The 18151-nt window shown below is 41.4% G+C and overlaps 1 protein-coding gene across 1 annotated transcript in view; it reads right to left on the bottom strand.

Moving 5' to 3' along the window:
* eepd1 (endonuclease/exonuclease/phosphatase family domain containing 1) overlaps positions 1-8314 on the bottom strand; it is a 37785-nt gene extending 29471 nt beyond the window's left edge. The window contains exon 1 of the mRNA XM_047384668.1: positions 7225-8314. Within this exon, the coding sequence (XP_047240624.1) occupies positions 7225-8072 (848 nt within the window). The 5' untranslated portion in view covers positions 8073-8314. The remainder of the gene's footprint in view (positions 1-7224) is intronic.
* Between the last annotated feature and the right edge of the window lie 9837 nt (positions 8315-18151).

Below are 18151 nucleotides of genomic sequence, written 5' to 3'. Positions count from 1 at the left end.
ATCTAGATATGCATGAGGCCAAGAGACAGACAGGTATGGAGGCATTGTGGACAGTACCATAAACTGGACTCCTAGTAATGGTACATGAGTTGGAAAGGATATTACATATTTGTAGTGAATGAGTCATTTTGTTTGTTCATCTTCATAAGCAGGGCTGTACCTGGCTGTGTACACAAGGGGCCCAATGCGCTTTGTATGAAAAGGTGTTTGGATCAACAATGTCTAAAGCCGCCATCTTACAACAATAATTGTTCTATCTGAGGAAATCGTGAACATCATATGATGATGATGATGTGACTATAAACAGTATGAAAATGTAGTCCTAGTATACAACTTTGGTTGCTACTGAGATAACAAATACGTGTTTCTGAAAACAGACAAATGCTGCAATGCAACACAATCAGGAAGTTGGTCTTAACAAATACACTATTTTGGGTCACTTGCATTCACTCATACAGGTCCTTCTAAAAAAATTAGCATATTGTGATAAAGTTCATTATTTTCCATAATGTAATGATGAAAATTTAACATTCATATATTTTAGATTCATTGCACACTAACTGAAATATTTCAGGTCTTTTATTGTCTTAATACAGATGATTTTGGCATACAGCTCATGAAAACCCAAAATTCCTATCTCACAAAATTAGCATATCATTAAAAGGGTCTCTAAACGAGCTATGAACCTAATCATCTGAATCAACGAGTTAACTCTAAACACCTGCAAAAGATTCCTGAGGCCTTTAAAACTCCCAGCCTGGTTCATCACTCAAAACCCCAATCATGGGTAAGACTGCCGACCTGACTGCTGTCCAGAAGGCCACTATTGACACCCTCAAGCAAGAGGGTAAGACACAGAAAGAAATTTCTGAACGAATAGGCTGTTCCCAGAGTGCTGTATCAAGGCATCTCAGTGGGAAGTCTGTGGGAAGGAAAAAGTGTGGCAGAAAATGCTGCACAACGAGAAGAGGTGACCGGACCCTCAAGAAGATTGTGGAGAAGGGCCGATTCCAGACCTTGGGGGACCTGCGGAAGCAGTGGACTGAGTCTGGAGTAGAAACATCCAGAGCCACCGTGCACAGGCGTGTGCAGGAAATGGGCTACAGGTACCGCATTCCCCACGTCAGGCCACTTTTGAACCAGAAACAGCGGCAGAAGCGCCTGACCTGGGCTACAGAGAAGCAGCACTGGACTGTTGCTCAGTGGTCCAAAGTACTTGTTTCGGATGAAAGCAAATTCTGCATGTCATTCGGAAATCAAGGTGCCAGAGTCTGGAGGAAGACTGGGGAGAAAGAAATGCCAAAATGCCAGAAGTCCAGTGTCAAGTACCCACAGTCAGTGATGGTCTGGAGTGCCGTGTCAGCTGCTGGTGTTGGTCCACTGTGTTTTATCAAGGGCAGGGTCAATGCAGCTAGCTATCAGGAGGTTTTGGAGCACTTCATGCTTCCATCTGCTGAAAAGCTTTATGGAGATGAAGATTTCATTTTTCAGCATGACCTGGCACCTGCTCACAGTGCCAAAACCACTGGTAAATGGTTTACTGACCATGGTATCACTGTGCTCAATTGGCCTGCCAACTCTCCATACCTGAACCCCATAGAGAATCTGTGGGATATTGTGAAGAGAACGTTGAGAGACTCAAGACCCAACACTCTGGATGAGCTAAAGGCCACTATCGAAGCATCCTGGGCCTCCATAAGACCTCAGCAGTGCCACAGGCTGATTGCCTCCATGCCACGCCGCATTGAAGCAGTCATTTCTGCCAAAGGATTCCCGACCAAGTATTGAGTGCATAACTGTACATGATTATTTGAAGGTTGACGTTTTTTGTATTAAAAACACTTTTCTTTTATTGGTCGGATGAAATATGCTAATTTTGTGAGATAGGAATTTTGGGTTTTCATGAGCTGTATGCCAAAATTATCCGTATTAAGACAATAAAAGACCTGAAATATTTCAGTTAGTGTGCAATGAATCTAAAATATATGAATGTTAAATTTTCATCATGACATTGTTGAAAATAATTAACTTTATCACAATATGCTAATATTTTGAGAAGGACCTGTATATTAATTTGAGTGAGATCCCATTTTGATAGGTTTGGGTTTCATAGGTTACAGGTCTTAATATGCTGTTGATCCAATCTTGGCATCTACAAATCTTCTGGGAAGGCTTTCCACAAGGTTTAGTAGTGTGTTTTAGGAGAACGTCTAACCATTCTTCTGAGAGCACCGGTGAGGTCAGCCACTGATGCTGGGCATGAAGCCCTAGTTCACAGTCTGGACTCTAATCCATCTAGAAGTTTTTTTTTTTTTATCAGGTTGAGGTCAGGACTCTGTGCAGGCCAGTCAGGTTCTTCTAAACTAACTCAATCAACCATGTCTAGAACATGAAGGGAGCATCCTCAAACTATTCTCACAAAGTTGAGAGCAAGAAATTATCCAAAATGTCTAGGTATGCTGAAGCATCAAGAGTTCCTTTCACTGGAACTAAGGGGCCAAGTCCAATTCATAAATAAAACAGTCCAAAACCATTATCCTCCCTCTACCAAACATTAAACGTCCCACAATGCAGTCAGGCAAGGGCCGTTTCCTGGTAACTGCCAAACCCAGAGTGGTCCATTGGATCAGCAGACAGAGAGGCATGATTGGCCATGATCTCCTTCAGTAAAGGTCCATGAGCAGCATATTTTAGCTGTCATTCTGCATTATGACTCATACAGAATTATAACAATTTTACATTTTCTTTTAAAAACAGAAATATATCTCTATCCCACATTATATCCCAGGTGTATCTCTAGTGCCAGCTGATTGTTTGGGTCTGTCATCACTGAGAGGGACAACAATACACAACCAGTCTGGATGATAGCATTAAACACAGTAAATCAAACAGCTGCAGGCCTTTACTGACAGGTCAAACATTAGGTTAGTCATCATTCTGTGAGAAAAAGTCCCCTAAAGAAACCTCCTCCCTCCCTGCTGCCTTCCAAACAGGTTCAGGCTCAGCAGCAGCCAGGACACAGCTCCCAGCAGTGTGCCATGGTGCCAACTGTCACTGAAAAACTGTGGTCACACCCAGCAAACTGTGTTTGACTGGATGGGAAAAGAGGAAAGGTTTTGGCACTACCGTACTGGATGACGAGGCAGGCCATTTTATCTGAATTCACATAAACTGGTCATCTGGTTTTCTAACTCAGTAGAACATATATAGCAAAAACACAGTAAGAATTTAACTGAATGAATGGACAGAAAACACAATGCAATCAGTCCTAATTCTTCTTTTCTCAGGAAACATTTTAAATCTGAACACTCAGGGCTAAGGCCTGGGCCCGTAAGTTGTATTAAAGTATAGCAATGTTTTAAACTGTTATGGTTTAAATCTGCTAAAATGTTTGTGTGCATAGCAAGGTGTTATACTGTACGAATCTCACATGCCCCTTTTGCATTAGTACGTACTCTATTCCATTCAAGCCGAGTCAGAGTGAAAGAAGAAAGCCAGAAAAGGCTGCGGGGAGCAACAAGAAACACTCTGGATAAGTACAGGAGAGAGAGGGAAGCCATAGAGCGGTACAAGCTAAGGATAGTGTGATGATAAGCTAACGCTACCTAATGCTAGCTTGCCATAGTGGTCAAATACACAATACGCCCAGCAGTACAATGATTTAACAGCTGAAGAAATCTGTTATTAAAATATGCTGTTAATAGTGACACGGTCTTCGATCCCAATCAGTGACCGACAGCCTTCTGACGTTGCGTTTTCATCACGGGTCGGTTTGCTTGGAACAGTAAACAGGCAGGTACTAGAAATATTAACGGTTCCACATAACCGTTACTGATGGAAAAGCCTAAAAAGCAAGTAGAGCCGTGTTGAACAGAGCTGAGAAGGGACTAGCGGAAAAGGGGCAATAGTGACCTCATCACCTCCAGCCCTTTCTTCAGAACAACAGCTTGGATCCAGGTAAAGTTCTGCCTTCAGACTGTTGTTTTACTACAGCTGGACCTACTCTAGTTTCATCCCAGGGAACAAACCTTTCAGATAAATTAGGTGTAATAAAACCCTGATTAGTTTTCAGTGGGACGATTAAACTAGTTGACATTACTATGGCAAACAACCTCTCTTCTAGTGAAGAGGACAGCTTGGCAGCAGTGGGTGTGAACAAGAGGAATGTCATTGCAGTCATACACCAAAGATGCTGCACACTGCTGTGATAAATCTCAGATCTCAACGGGCTGATTGTGACACTCATGGCACTAAAAAGAACTGGTCCTACTTTATAAATGCCTTAATCAGGGCCAACACCACAGCTGGCCTGGGGGGGCTCAAGAGAACCTGAGTTCACACAGGACATGTTGTACTGATAGCCCATATAGGAAAACCATCACCACTTAAAAGCACCTCAAAATTGAATTTTATTAGATAGTTTCTGCTGTGTTTGCCTGAGCTGGGAAGACTTTTGTTGCACACAGTAATTATTTATGAAAAGAACAAATGGCTGCTTGTGAACACTACATTCAGTTTTGTTTCTCCTCCATATGGAAGTCTGCTTTCTGGACAGAGATAGGTAGCACAGAATAAGAACTTCCTGTTTATTCACCATTCACTTTGTGAAACACGAAGGGATGCTCACAGAATAATGCTTAAAATGATTATTTTTAGTATTTCTCATTTTTTTTCTCATCTACCAAACTGTAGCAGTGTTGTTGTCGTCAACAGCGACAATTATGAAATTATTTTATTGACCCCATTTTTTCATAGCAATAATGAGACAACGAGATCAACATGCCTCTTTAAAGACTTAAACCAGAGAAGACGTGTGTTTTCGTTGACGAGACGAGACTAGATGAAAATGTCGGTGGTCTGTCAGACGTTCAAAATGACATTTCTGTCTATTGTGCATGTAATCTGTCTGTGAAAAGCTAAAATGTATCTGCAATGCTGTTCCATCCAATCTTTATTTGGTCGCACCCACCACTACCATGAGTGTTCTGATTCATTGATGGACCATAGCGGTATCGGCAAGTACTACGAAGGAAACCACGAAAGGATGAATGGACTTATTTGAAATATGATACATCCTAACCAAAAACCGAATGGATTGTAGCAGGAGATGGTGGTCAATGTGGCCACAACAAGGTGGGAAAATGAAACAAATCTTAAGCTGCACCTGAAAGTTCACCACGCTAATTTTATTACGAAGGCAAGTTACAATAAGTTCTATTTACATATTATATACATACAATGTCACTCAATAATCAGCTTGTGACACATTCAATAGTAAGCTTAAAGTTTTCCATATTGCTTCTGGCGCAAATGGCCTGCTAACTTCAGGCTACGGTTAGCTTGGGTGCGCTAAAGTCAGTTTATTAGCTTATGTGTGTTACTGTTATGTGTACAACATGTAGGAATATTTGACAATGCAACACGTGTGGTGTGTGGCCATACTGACCCATGTTCGAGTGAGTGTCTGAAACATGGAGGAAAATGCTTCTGTAACATTAGCAGCATGTTTAGCTATGTTGATGGTGTGGCCATCTCTTTGTGTTTTTATTTACTGTCAGCATGCTGCGATATGTTAAACAGGTCAAGTTATATCTGCATTGTTATCATGTAACGTCTGCTAGCTTTAGGCTAACTAAGGGTACATCAGTGACGTCATGCATCCTCAACCATGATATTTGCCGGTTGTAATAAGCTTACAATAAAGTTGGACACACACACACAAAGCAAAGAACCTCAACAATACCGATACATTTTAATTTTGGCCATTGCTCATTAAAGAAAGATCAGAGGGCTTAAGTACAGGGTGGATGCCAGTCATGTGGTTAATAAGCTATCAAAACATATTTCTGTTTTGCTTGTTCAATAGTTAAGACCATGCTATTTCTTAATATGGTAGTATTTTGTCAAATTGATTTTTTAAATATAAAATGGGCTATATATATATAATACCTGTGTGTATAAAGTCATTCAGTCAGTCAGACTAAGACTGACTGATGACTGACTGACCTGTGTGTATAAATGTTCTTTAAGATATGATATCTACATTTGATTGTTTTGTATTCACCTGTAGACCTTTACAGGAGGTGTACTTTGTATACAGAGATAGGGAATAACAATATTGTTTTTCCAAAACTGACTGCAGGACTTTTATGCCGATTTTTGATGTGTGTGTGTTGTGTTAAGAGTGTTCTAGTCTGCTCGGAAGAATGTCAGGAAGGCTCCGACCTCAAACTGGGGATATTCAACATGTAGGATTGTCTTGGCCTGATATCCTACTGTGTGGGGTGTTCCCCAAGGACAAATGAGCATGCAGCCTGTTGAATGTGACATGCAGCCAATCAGAAAGCAAGGTGGCAGAAACATGGAAGGGAATTACTCTGAACTCACATTTGATTTCGAGAGGGTTTGCAAGATTTCTCGTCTGACATCTGAATGTTTGAGGGAAATCTGTTTGTGTGGTGTGTTGTGCTTGCAGTGTGTCTGGACATCACAAACGATTTTTGAGTGTCATGTGTGGGGTATCTTAGGCTTTGAAAATTAACCAACAATTTGAAAATCTTGCTGTGTGAACCAGGCAGACTAAAACTAAGATGGCTGCCAAAAACAACACTGAACTGTAGATATTAGGACAAACTACTGAAAACTGTGTTCCCTGAAATAAAATATTGCCAGACCCCAGATTTCCTTAAGTTCAAATTTGACTAAAAGAACAAGGAGGCAATCAAGAAATACTCTATCTGGACATGTTTACCCTGTGTTATCCATTAAGCTCAGGAAAGGTTTATAGATTACTATGGAAATTAAATACCAAAAACATTCAAACTAGTAACACCCTACTAGTTAAATGTTAACTTGTGTTAATCAGAGGACATAAAACTAGCGTGCAGACATTCTGAAACTGACAGCACAAGATCTTCTGATGAGTGGTGGATATAGGTGGAGGGGTAACAGACTAGTTAAACCTCGAGCTGCCACTGGCCTTAATTATGGATACAAATAAAGATGCACACAAGGAATCAGCCGGTTTCCGGCTCTGATTGGTGAGGTGCAGGTTAAATACTGAAAAATCAGATTTTTGATATTCCTATATTATATTTCGAAGTAAATGCATCAAAACTAGACATTTTCAATATTTTTGGTTTGTTAATACATCAGTAAACAGCATATACTTATACAGTTAATTTTGTAATTCATTTTCTGATGAATTAAACACTCAATACTCACTCATTCTCCAGCAGGGTCATGCACACCACCTCCCTGACCCCCGGGTTGTTGGCCTTCTCGCAGGAGCAGCCCTGCAGGCTCCACGTCGCCAGGCGCACCACGGGCTTCCCGTCCCGCAACCCGAGCGGCGGCTCCACGTTCGGTCGCACAGAGATGATCTGTGCGGGACCACCCGGAGGGAGCTCGAGGTCGTCACTTTGGAGACTGAAAGAAGTGGGGCTCGGTTGGGACTTTGTGGTACTGGTCAGTCCTCCGTTGGTGTTGGTTGAGGGCGCCCTGGAGCGCTCCACGTACACCTGGAAGCGGATTTTGTCCAGGAGTGAGCTGTTGATCTGATTGACCCTCACCAAGTCCTCGATGTTCCTGAACGGGCCGTGCTCTGTCCTGTAGGACACTATGTTCTTGACTATTTTCTCCGTCAGGCCCCGGATACTCAAAAGCTGCGCCGCGGTGGCTGTGTTGATGTTGATGCCGGTGCAGGACTGATGGTCAAGGTCTTTGCGCAACGACGATGGCGAATGCTGGGACGAGTTGGTCCTGGAGGAGACGCAGATTTCCAACTTGATCGCCTCCAGCTTGGTGGCTCCGATCCCACTCACCAGAGCGAGGTCCTCCACCTTTTTGAAGCCGCCGATGCAGTCCCGGTACTCCACGATGTTCTGCGCAACAGTGCGGTTGACTCCCGGCAGAGTCATGAGCTCCTCCTCGGTGGCCGTGTTTATGTTGAGCCGCTCATGGTTGACCAGGATGTTGCTGAAATTGCATGCCGCACTGAATTTGCGCTTCCCGCAGCTGAGGTCAGTGGGGTCCCTGGGGATGGAGCGATGACAGCCCAGATTTCCCCCCATGGTGGCGGGTCACAGGCAGACGGGTCCGTGTAGAGAGGGGCAGAGTGAGAACAGGTAGGAGAACACCTGTGATGCACAAAGCTGACAGAATGTATCCACCACACAGCGACTACATGCTGCGCACAGCCCGCTGACACGCTGCTGTCTCTGCTGGAGCCCGTCTGCGTGCTCTGACGGAGAGATACGCTGTGAAATCCAGAGTGGGCAGTAAACTTTGCCCCGTGTGTCTACATACATACACACACACACACACACCCATACACAGAATGCTCTGACAGTCAGGCATCAATTCCTCAGAGTCACATCTCTCTCTGTTTCCGCCCTGAAACAAAATCAGCCTCAGTAGGATGACATCCAGACCAACAGCAGATGTATGGGGTGCACAGCTTGGGGGCTTTTAAAACACTTTACAAATGTAGTTTTTTTCAACCTGTGCTTATTAGATCAAACATATTGTTCACATCAATTCTGCTGTGAGACTTTTATTTTGAAGCCAAGTTTTCTTTCTCTTCCGTGATGACAGCCATAGGGGGCGTGGCTTCAGGTTTGGCAACCAAATGCTCTATCAGGAGGAACAGGGCTTCATATCATACATGAAAATTTCATTTCGTTTATTGCATCTAGATATGACTTTATAATACAGGCCAGAATATCGCATTTTATTGTCTTTACATACACAGCAATAACTTCATATCTGCTGTGGCTAAGATAACAGTACACTAAGATACATTATATTGAAGGTAACAGTTTTATCCAGCTGGAAGTGTCAAAAGCAGCTGGTAGATTATTTGAAATGGGGTTTTGTTAACCAGTTATAAGCAGTCAGTATCTTACCTGCTGTTGTTTAGTTTTTTAGCTACAGCTTCAGTGGGCCTAACTGAAAGCAGATGTCATCTCTTTCCTGCAAGAAGCTGGAGGAAATTCTAACCCATTCAGATATGTTGGACACACTGACTCCGTGACTGTAGCAGACTATGGCCAAGTGGTTATCGGCATAGATGTAGTAATAAATGATTTAGTACTCCATAATCTGAGCTAGGGTGATCATATACAGTGCCTTGCAAAAGTATTCACCTCCCCTTGGCTTTTTATATATCTTGTTACTTTCCAGTTTGTAATTTAAATCTTTTTCATACTATTTTATGTGATGGATCTACGCAAACCTACTCTAAGTTGGTAAAGTGAGATGAATGTATAGATAGACAGATAGATAGATAGATAGATAGATAGATAGATAGATAGATAGATAGATAGATAGATAGATAGATAGATAGATAGATAGATAGATAGATAGATAGATAGATAGATAGATAGATAGATAGATAGATAGATAGATAGATAGATAGATAGATAGATAGATAGCAAATTTGCATATACAGGGGTTGGACAATGAAACTGAAACACCTGTCATTTTAGTGTGGGAGGTTTCATGGCTAAATTGGACCAGCCTGGTAACCAGTCTTCATTGATTGCACATTGCACCAGTAAGAGCAGAGTGTGAAGGTTCAATTAGCAGGGTAAGAGCACAGTTTTGTTCAAAATATTGAAATGCACACAACATTATGGGTGACATACCAGAGTTCAAAAGAGGACAAATTGTTGGTGCACGTCTCGCTGGCGCATCTGTGACCAAGACAGCAAGTCTTTGTGATGTATCAAGAGCCACGGTATCCAGGGTAATGTCAGCATACCACCAAGAAGGACGAACCACATCCAACAGGATTAACTGTGGACGCAAGAGGAAGCTGTCTGAAAGGGATGTTCGGGTGCTAACCCGGATTGTATCCAAAAAATATAAAACCACAGCTGCCCAAATCACGGCAGAATTAAATGTGCACCTCAACTCTCCTGTTTCCACCAGAACTGTCCGTCGGGAGCTCCACAGGGTCAATATACACGGCCGGGCTGCTATAACCAAACCTTTGGTCACTCATGCCAATGCCAAACGTCGGTTTCAATGGTGCAAGGAGCGCAAATCTTGGGCTGTGGACAATGTGAAACATGTATTGTTCTCTGATGAGTCCACCTTTACTGTTTTCCCCACATTCGGGAGAGTTACGGTGTGGAGAAGCCCCAAAGAAGCATACCACCCAGACTGTTGCATGCTCAGAGTGAAGCATGGGGGTGGATCAGTGATGGTTTGGGCTGCCATATCATGGCAGTCCCTTGGCCCAATACTTGTGCTAGATGGACGCGTCACTGCCAAGGACTACCGAACCATTCTTGAGGACCATGTGCATCCAATGGTTCAAACATTGTATCATGAAGGCGGTGCCGTGTATCAGGATGACAATGCACCAATACACACAGCAAGACTGGTGAAAGATTGGTTTGATGAACATAAAAGTGAAGTTGAACATCTCCCATGGCCTGCACAGTCACCAAATCTAAATATTATTGAGCCACTTTGGGGTGTTTTGGAGGAGCGAGTCAGGAAACGTTTTCCTCCACCAGTATCACGTAGTGACCTGGCCACTATCCTGCAAGAAGAATGGCTTAAAATCGCTCTGACCACTGTGCAGGACTTGTATATGTCATTCCCAAGATGAATTGACGCTGTATTGGCCGCAAAAGGAGGCCCTGCACCATACTAATAAATTATTGTGGTCTAAAACCAGGTGTTTCGGTTTCATTGTCCAACCCCTGTACATATGTATCCACCCCTTTCTGGTGCAACCAATTATGTTCAAAAGTCACATAACCAGAGGCTGTAAAACCACTAAGCAACAGGCATCACACCATGAAGACCAAGGAACTCTCCAAACAAGTCAGGGACAAAGTTGTTGCCCAACAAGTACAAGATGTGGGGTTATAAAAAAAATACCCAAATCTATGATGTTCCCTTAGATCCCCATTAAAGCATCATCTTCAAATGGAAAGCACATAATACTACAAGAAATCTGCCAACAGGGGGCCGCCCACCAAAATTCACAGACCAGGCAAGGAGGGCATTAATCAGAGACCAAAGGTAACCTTGAAGGAGTTGCAGAGCTCTACAGCAGAGACTGGAGCATCTGTCTACAGGACCACAATAACCCATACACTCCATAGAGCAGGGCTTTATGAAAAAGTGGCCAGAAAAAAGCCATTACTCGGTGTTAAAACCAAGATGCACATTTTGAGTTTGCCAATAGGCCCGTGGGCGACTCCCCAAATGTATGGAGGAAGGTGCTCTGGTCAGATGAAACTAAAATGTAACCTTTTAGCCAAGGACAACACCAGGCATGTGCAGAGGGGGTGTCCTCCACTGACACCTAATGAAAACATGCATTAATAATGCTATTTAATGTTATTTCATAAGAGACATGACAAGACAACGCCCCCCCAGTCACCCTGTTTACCTTTAACCTTTGGCTTTTAGGAATCTATGGTTAGACTGGAAGATCGTTGTTCAGTGATGAAAACTACGCAACATGAAGGAGCTGGAGCAGTTTTGCTTTGAGGCATGAGTGAAGATCCCAGTGGAAGATGTGGCAAAGCTCATAGAGACTTATCCAAAGTCACCTGAAGTTGTAATTGCTGCAAAAGGTGGCTTTACAATGCACTGACTTTAGGTGGGATAAACAGTTGTGCACAATGATGTTTTCTGTTATTTTCTCCTATTTGTTGTTTACTTCACAATAAGAAATAAATAAATCTTCAAAAATGTAGGCATGTTCAGTAAATAAAATGGGGAAAACTCTCAATCTATATTAATTCCAGATTGTGAAGCAACAAAACATGAAACATGCCAAGTTGAATTAATACTTTTGCAAGCACTGCAAATGTCTAATAAAAGGGGCACGAGAATAGAGCTTTGATGAGTCCCACATGTGATCTTTGTTTGTTCAGATGATTCGGTCTGGTTCTAGAGAATTACATACCTTTGGTGGTAAGATATTGACTCAATAGAACCCTGGTTAAAAAAAATCTAATCTATCTAAAGGACTATTTCCAAAATTTTTCTGAAAGGAATTATTTAAAAAAATTAACTATAATAAGCACAGTTAACACTGTAACTAAAACTAATATATAAAAAAACAAACATGAAAGAAAATATAAGGAAAAACAACTGAAGACTGCTGTAATGTAACTGGACTCAGTGTTAAGGTCACCAACAATAAATTGATTGAATTGGTTGTCTGCTTTCTCCCTGATTAGATTTCCATAACAGTTTTGTTTCAGATAAGATGTGCTCTGTTACATTCTTCATCATCAAAATCTATAAGGATTTGCTCTTTCACTTTTCCTCATGAAAACACAGCTGAGCCCTCTCTAACAGATTAAACGATTTGACTGTTTCTTTGGCCAATGCCGCAAACTGTAGCTTCAGTCTTTCCAAATAGAAGTTGGAAACACACACACACACACACCCACACACACTCTTGTTTTGCTATATGTAGTGAGGAGCATGTGTTGACTCCCATTGACTTCCATTGACTTTCAGTCATTTTCAACCCTTTCTATGCCCTAACCCTGACAATAACCCTAAACCTAAAAATGACCAGTTCATGCCTAACTCTAACCTTAACCTAAACTCAATTCACACCTTAGTCCTAAACAGTTAGCAAAGTAGGTCGTGAGGACCAGCAAAATGTCGTCACTTTGGTACAAACGGTCCTCAATTTGATGTTGATATTGGAAAATTGGTTCTCACTGTGATACCAAAACAGGAACACACACACACACACACACACACACACACACTGACCCAGTTTTATTATATTGTGTTGTTTTTTAGTCCAAAAATACAAAGCTGACCAAACAGTTGATCAGAGAGCTCTTGTGAACAACTAATTAATTCATCAAGATCTTATAAAACAGTTAACATAAGTTGCTTCAAGTAATTACTTTAAAACCTGTTAATCTGTTGCATTTACATATCCAGCAATAATATTATATCGACAGTTAACAGTGACAGTTTATTAAAGCCTCTTTTCATAATGATGCAGCTGAATATGTTAGGAAAATACTTGATCAGATATTTTGAGGTTGGGTTCTCAGAGGGTTCATAAGTAGTCAGTATCTTACCAGCAGTACTCAAACAGCTTAAATCAGGTGTCACATTTGCATTAGATTTATATTTTTATAAAGGTCTATACAAGATACCAAGAAGATTACAGTGGTCTTGATGTATTTTTTTTAGTTGTCAGAGAAATGTGTGGGCTTCTTGATAAATTCAAAAGTTCTGACAACTTTTAAAATTAAAGCAGGGGTTCTGAAATGTTTAAAAACAAGTCCTGCCAACATGAATATATTTACAGACATTTTAAAAGCGTACTACAGCAGGACATGGTCTTGTTCAAGTTTTTGTCTGTTCTGTCATTAAAAACAAAACAAACTACATTTGACTAGTTAAATGATGTAATTTAATTGTGTTCAATATGTATGTAAACTTTGAAGTTAAAAAAATGAGTAGAAAGGTTCCTAGAAATCAGAATTGTGCCAGTCAGATGTTTCTCACCAACCCTGTCCTCAAAATCCAATATGGCTGCCCTAAAAATAAAACCTGAAATAAAAAGGGCAGCAACAAAAAGTAATTTGCACCTCTGATGATTTCTATTTGATAAAATCAATCAGGCACACACCAACGTATGATTTAAGTACAAAATGCAGATAAATGTATGGATATTAGCATGCATGCTAGCCTGGTCACTGACCACATCAAGTAGCAAATCCCATTGGTTTTCAAACTTGGAAGACTTCAGAGGTAAATGTGGGAAAACATCTGCAGCCACCAGCCCTTGTTCCTGGCTGCTCTGGTACTTCAAGGGGTCCTTCAGGACTTAACCTTAACATAGTCTTTCTAAAATATAGGTTTCTCATCTATTGGTGTGTTTAAAAGCTCTGGGGTTTAGTGACATGTTGTGAGAATATTACAAGTACAGAAGGTGGGTTCCAGTGAACACTATGAAAGAAATGCATCAATAATTTCTGTGGAGCTGCATGTGTTTACTTATATATCTGTATTAGTCACACTGAATAGCAAACACCTTCTCACGTCTCTGTCAGGTTTCTGATACATGTAGCTCATGTGTGAATCCAGCTGAACCTGAGGCGGAGAATTCACAGTAAGCACAGAAAACACCTGGAAGCACAATTGAAAAGATTGATCTTCCAGAGACATTTTTATCTGTAAATATCGACGTGCAGACGATACGGAAGCGTTACTGTTAAGGCAGGAAAAACCAGAGGGTCCAGGGTCTGTGAGGGCTCAGATGGATGCAGGACCTGATGAAAAAAAGCTCTATGGAGCTCTTCTGTGGCAGATTCACCTCAGCAGAAGATTTACTTGGATAAAATAAGGCCAGAGAAGGTCTATGAAACGTTTTCCTACAAGCCTGTTCGCTCATGTTGTATGTTAGAGTAGATTCACACATTTTCTTTATGCAGTCATGGAAAAAACCTATTTGTCTATGACTGTTAATATAATCCCTTAAAAAACTAAGTACGCCCGATGTTTTAACAACTTTAGCAGTAATTGTTCAATCACTCCTTAGTCTCTTTAATCACTAAGGAGTAAATTTGGCCTATTCTTCCTCATAAAATGTTACTTCATGGCTTGTATGACCCAGTTTGGACCCAGCTTCAGCAGTCAAACACATGGATTTGCATTCAACTTTAGAATACAGGTCCTTCTCAAAATATTAGCATATTGTGATAAAGTTCATTATTTTCCATAATGTCATGATGAAAATTTAACATTCATATATTTTAGATTCATTGCACACTAACTGAAATATTTCAGGTCTTTTATTGTCTTAATACGGATGATTTTGGCATACAGCTCATGAAAACCCAAAATTCCTATCTCACAAAATTATCATATTTCATCCGATCAATAAAAGAAAAGTGTTTTTAATACAAAAAACGTCAACCTTGAAATAATCATGTACAGTTATGCACTCAATACTTGGTCGGGAATCCTTTTGCAGAAATGACTGCTTCAATGCGGCGTGGAGGCAATCAGCCTGTGGCACTGCTGAGGTCTTATGGAGGCCCAGGATGCTTCGATAGCGGCCTTTAGCTCATCCAGAGTGTTGGGTCTTGAGTCTCTCAACGTTCTCTTCACAATATCCCACAGATTCTCTATGGGGTTCAGGTCAGGAGAGTTGGCAGGCCAATTGAGCACAGTGATACCATGGTCAGTAAACCATTTACCAGTGGTTTTGGCACTGTGAGCAGGTGCCAGGTCGTGCTGATAAATGAAATCTTCATCTCCATAAAGCTTTTCAGCAGATGGAAGCATGAAGTGCTCCAAAATCTCCTGATAGCTAGCTGCATTGACCCTGCCCTTGATAAAACACAGTGGACCAACACCAGCAGCTGACACGGCACCCCAGACCATCACTGACTGTGGGTACTTGACACTGGACTTCTGGCATTTTGGCATTTCCTTCTCCCCAGTCTTCCTCCAGACTCTGGCACCTTGATTTCCGAATGACATGCAGAATTTGCTTTCATCCGAAAAAAGTACTTTGGACCACTGAGCAACAGTCCAGTGCTGCTTCTCTGTAGCCCAGGTCAGGCGCTTCTGCCGCTGTTTCTGGTTCAAAAGTGGCTTGACCTGGGGAATGCGGCACCTTTAGCCCATTTCCTGCACACGCCTGTGCACGGTGGCTCTGGATGTTTCTACTCCAGACTCCGTCCACTGCTTCCGCAGGTCCCCCAAGGTCTGGAATCGGCCCTTCTCCACAATCTTCTTGAGGGTCCGGTCACCTCTTCTCGTTGTGCAGCGTTTTCTGCCACACCTTTTCCTTCCCACAGACTTCCCACTGAGGTGCCTTGATACAGCACTCTGGGAACAGCCTATTCGTTCAGAAATTTCTTTCTGTGTCTTACCCTCTTGCTTGAGGGTGTCAATAGTGGCCTTCTGGACAGCAGTCAGGTCGGCAGTCTTACCCATGATTGGGGTTTTGAGTGATGAACCAGGCTGGGAGTTTTAAAGGCCTCGGGAATCTTTTGCAGGTGTTTAGAATTAACTCGTTGATTCAGATGATTAGGTTCATAGCTCGTTTAGAGACCCTTTTAATGATATGCTAATTTTGTGAGATAGGAATTTTGGGTTTTCATGAGCTGTATGCCAAAATCATCCGTATTAAGACAATAAAAGACCTGAAATATTTCAGTTAGTGTGCAATGAATCTAAAATATATGAATGTTAAATTTTCATCATGACATTATGGAAAATAATAAACTTTATCACAATATGCTAATATTTTGAGAAGGACCTGTATTTGATTCAGCTGTGCTGGATCGGGGATGCATCTAAAAGCTGCAAGGCAGAAGCTCTGAGGACTGGAGCTGGAGACTCCTGCAGCAGGTGACGTCTTTAGGCTGTCATCATGTGTGCAGTAATGTGCTTCTAGAGAGGGAGTTCCTGGTAGTTAGCATGTCCAGTTAGCTTTGCCATAGAGTTAGGAGCTTATGCTCCAGTTTTGAATCATAAGACGGTTTTAGCATAAAAGGCTTTGTTATTTGCACCTCTAATCTAATAACAATGAACAGTAAAAGTCACTCTGTGGAATGTTTCACTATAAAGTTTTATATTTAAATAACATTTAAATGTAAAAATATCAGTCTGGTTTCAACATTACTACCTCTGCATTTGACACCTAGGTCACATCTAGCGAGCACTAATGTGGACTTCATCTTGCCTCCAGACCGAAAACCTATAGAAAATCTTTGGGTTGAAGAGGAAACCTGTGGACTCTGGACCATCTGCACTGATTGTGCACAAAAGAAGGTGAAAGATACTTCCATCTGTAGTCTTGTGAAGTGTGAGACTGAGGGTTATCCTGTTAGCTAAAGGAGCTTGTACAAAGACAGCACAAATGCCACAGGAGATGTTACAATTATTTCTTAACATGGGATGTTTTTACCCATTGAATAAATACACTTAATTTACAGGATGATATTCTAAAACGTTCAGTGTTGGATTGTGTTGCTCTAATAAAAGGTTAATTTATTAGAATTTTCTTTTTACACATATTCCACAGGTGCTGACAAATATGCCTGGATCAGTAGAAAAGCAGAAAAGAAGGCTAATCTCTTGCTAAAGCCATGTAAGAAGATGATTTAATGAGAATGCTGTTGGTGGAAAAGCATATTTCTAAGCATAAAAAAACAGAAAATATCCTGTGGACTGATTTCCACGATGAAAAGTCTAATAGCAGATAGTATTATCATTATGTGCGGTCATCTGTTTGAAAATCCAAATTTGGCCTCATGGCTCTTTGTTTACCCAATCAAATGTCAGTAACTGAGATATATGATGCTGATGGTCGCCCTGACACTGGATGCAGTCATTCAGTCAGCTGGTGGAGAAGAAATAAACCTGTGTTCACATTACAGCTCTATTACCAGACAGGATGCCCCTTGGCATGCATACTGAACACTGGCACCTTTACCAGACCTCGCCACATTATGTAACATGGACTTAGAACAGGAGCCCTAAACAAATGTTTAAAGCTGGGCTTACAAGTAAAAGTGTTCATATTCTGAGAAAGATCTTCTAAAAAGAGGACTGCTTCAAACTGAACAATTGGGGGAAAAAAAGGCGGTGACTGCATATTCATTGCCACCGATGGGATCCTCTCATAACTTGGGTCACATGTCCTGGTTCCATTTGACTTCTAATACTTGGGGGATCAAAGCCAAAGAAGTTTATGCTGGCAGCCAGTTTTACTGGGTTCTTAAACCCAGAATTCCTAAAACTAATTCTCTGTTTCATACCAGGTGGAAGATGAGTCAGCATGATGAAGGACCTTTAACAAACTACAGTCTGGTATTAAAGCAGATGATCCCATTTTTACACAATTTGTCACAATTTTACTGGTGCTGGATCAGTATGATTGTCCTACAGTGTACCAAACTAATCTAGATAGTTTATATCTTCAGAAACGCACCATATGCAGATGTTTCTCAACTTCTAAAACTGGGCTCGCACACCCAAAGTTTTATCAGGGTTCTACTGGGGTCACACACTCACAGTTAGATCTGTGTTCTCTGACCTGTCATACCACAAGATTAAGCAAACTTCTTTGTCATTGGCTAATGATCTTTGCACCTAGTGGACCTCAGACGCAGATAGGCCAATC

The sequence above is a fragment of the Girardinichthys multiradiatus genome, chromosome 13 (genome assembly GCF_021462225.1).
Source record: "Girardinichthys multiradiatus isolate DD_20200921_A chromosome 13, DD_fGirMul_XY1, whole genome shotgun sequence".
Lineage (NCBI taxonomy): Eukaryota > Metazoa > Chordata > Actinopteri > Cyprinodontiformes > Goodeidae > Girardinichthys > Girardinichthys multiradiatus.
Note: the sequence above shows the minus strand (reverse complement) of the source record. Positions and strands in the feature narration are given on the sequence as shown.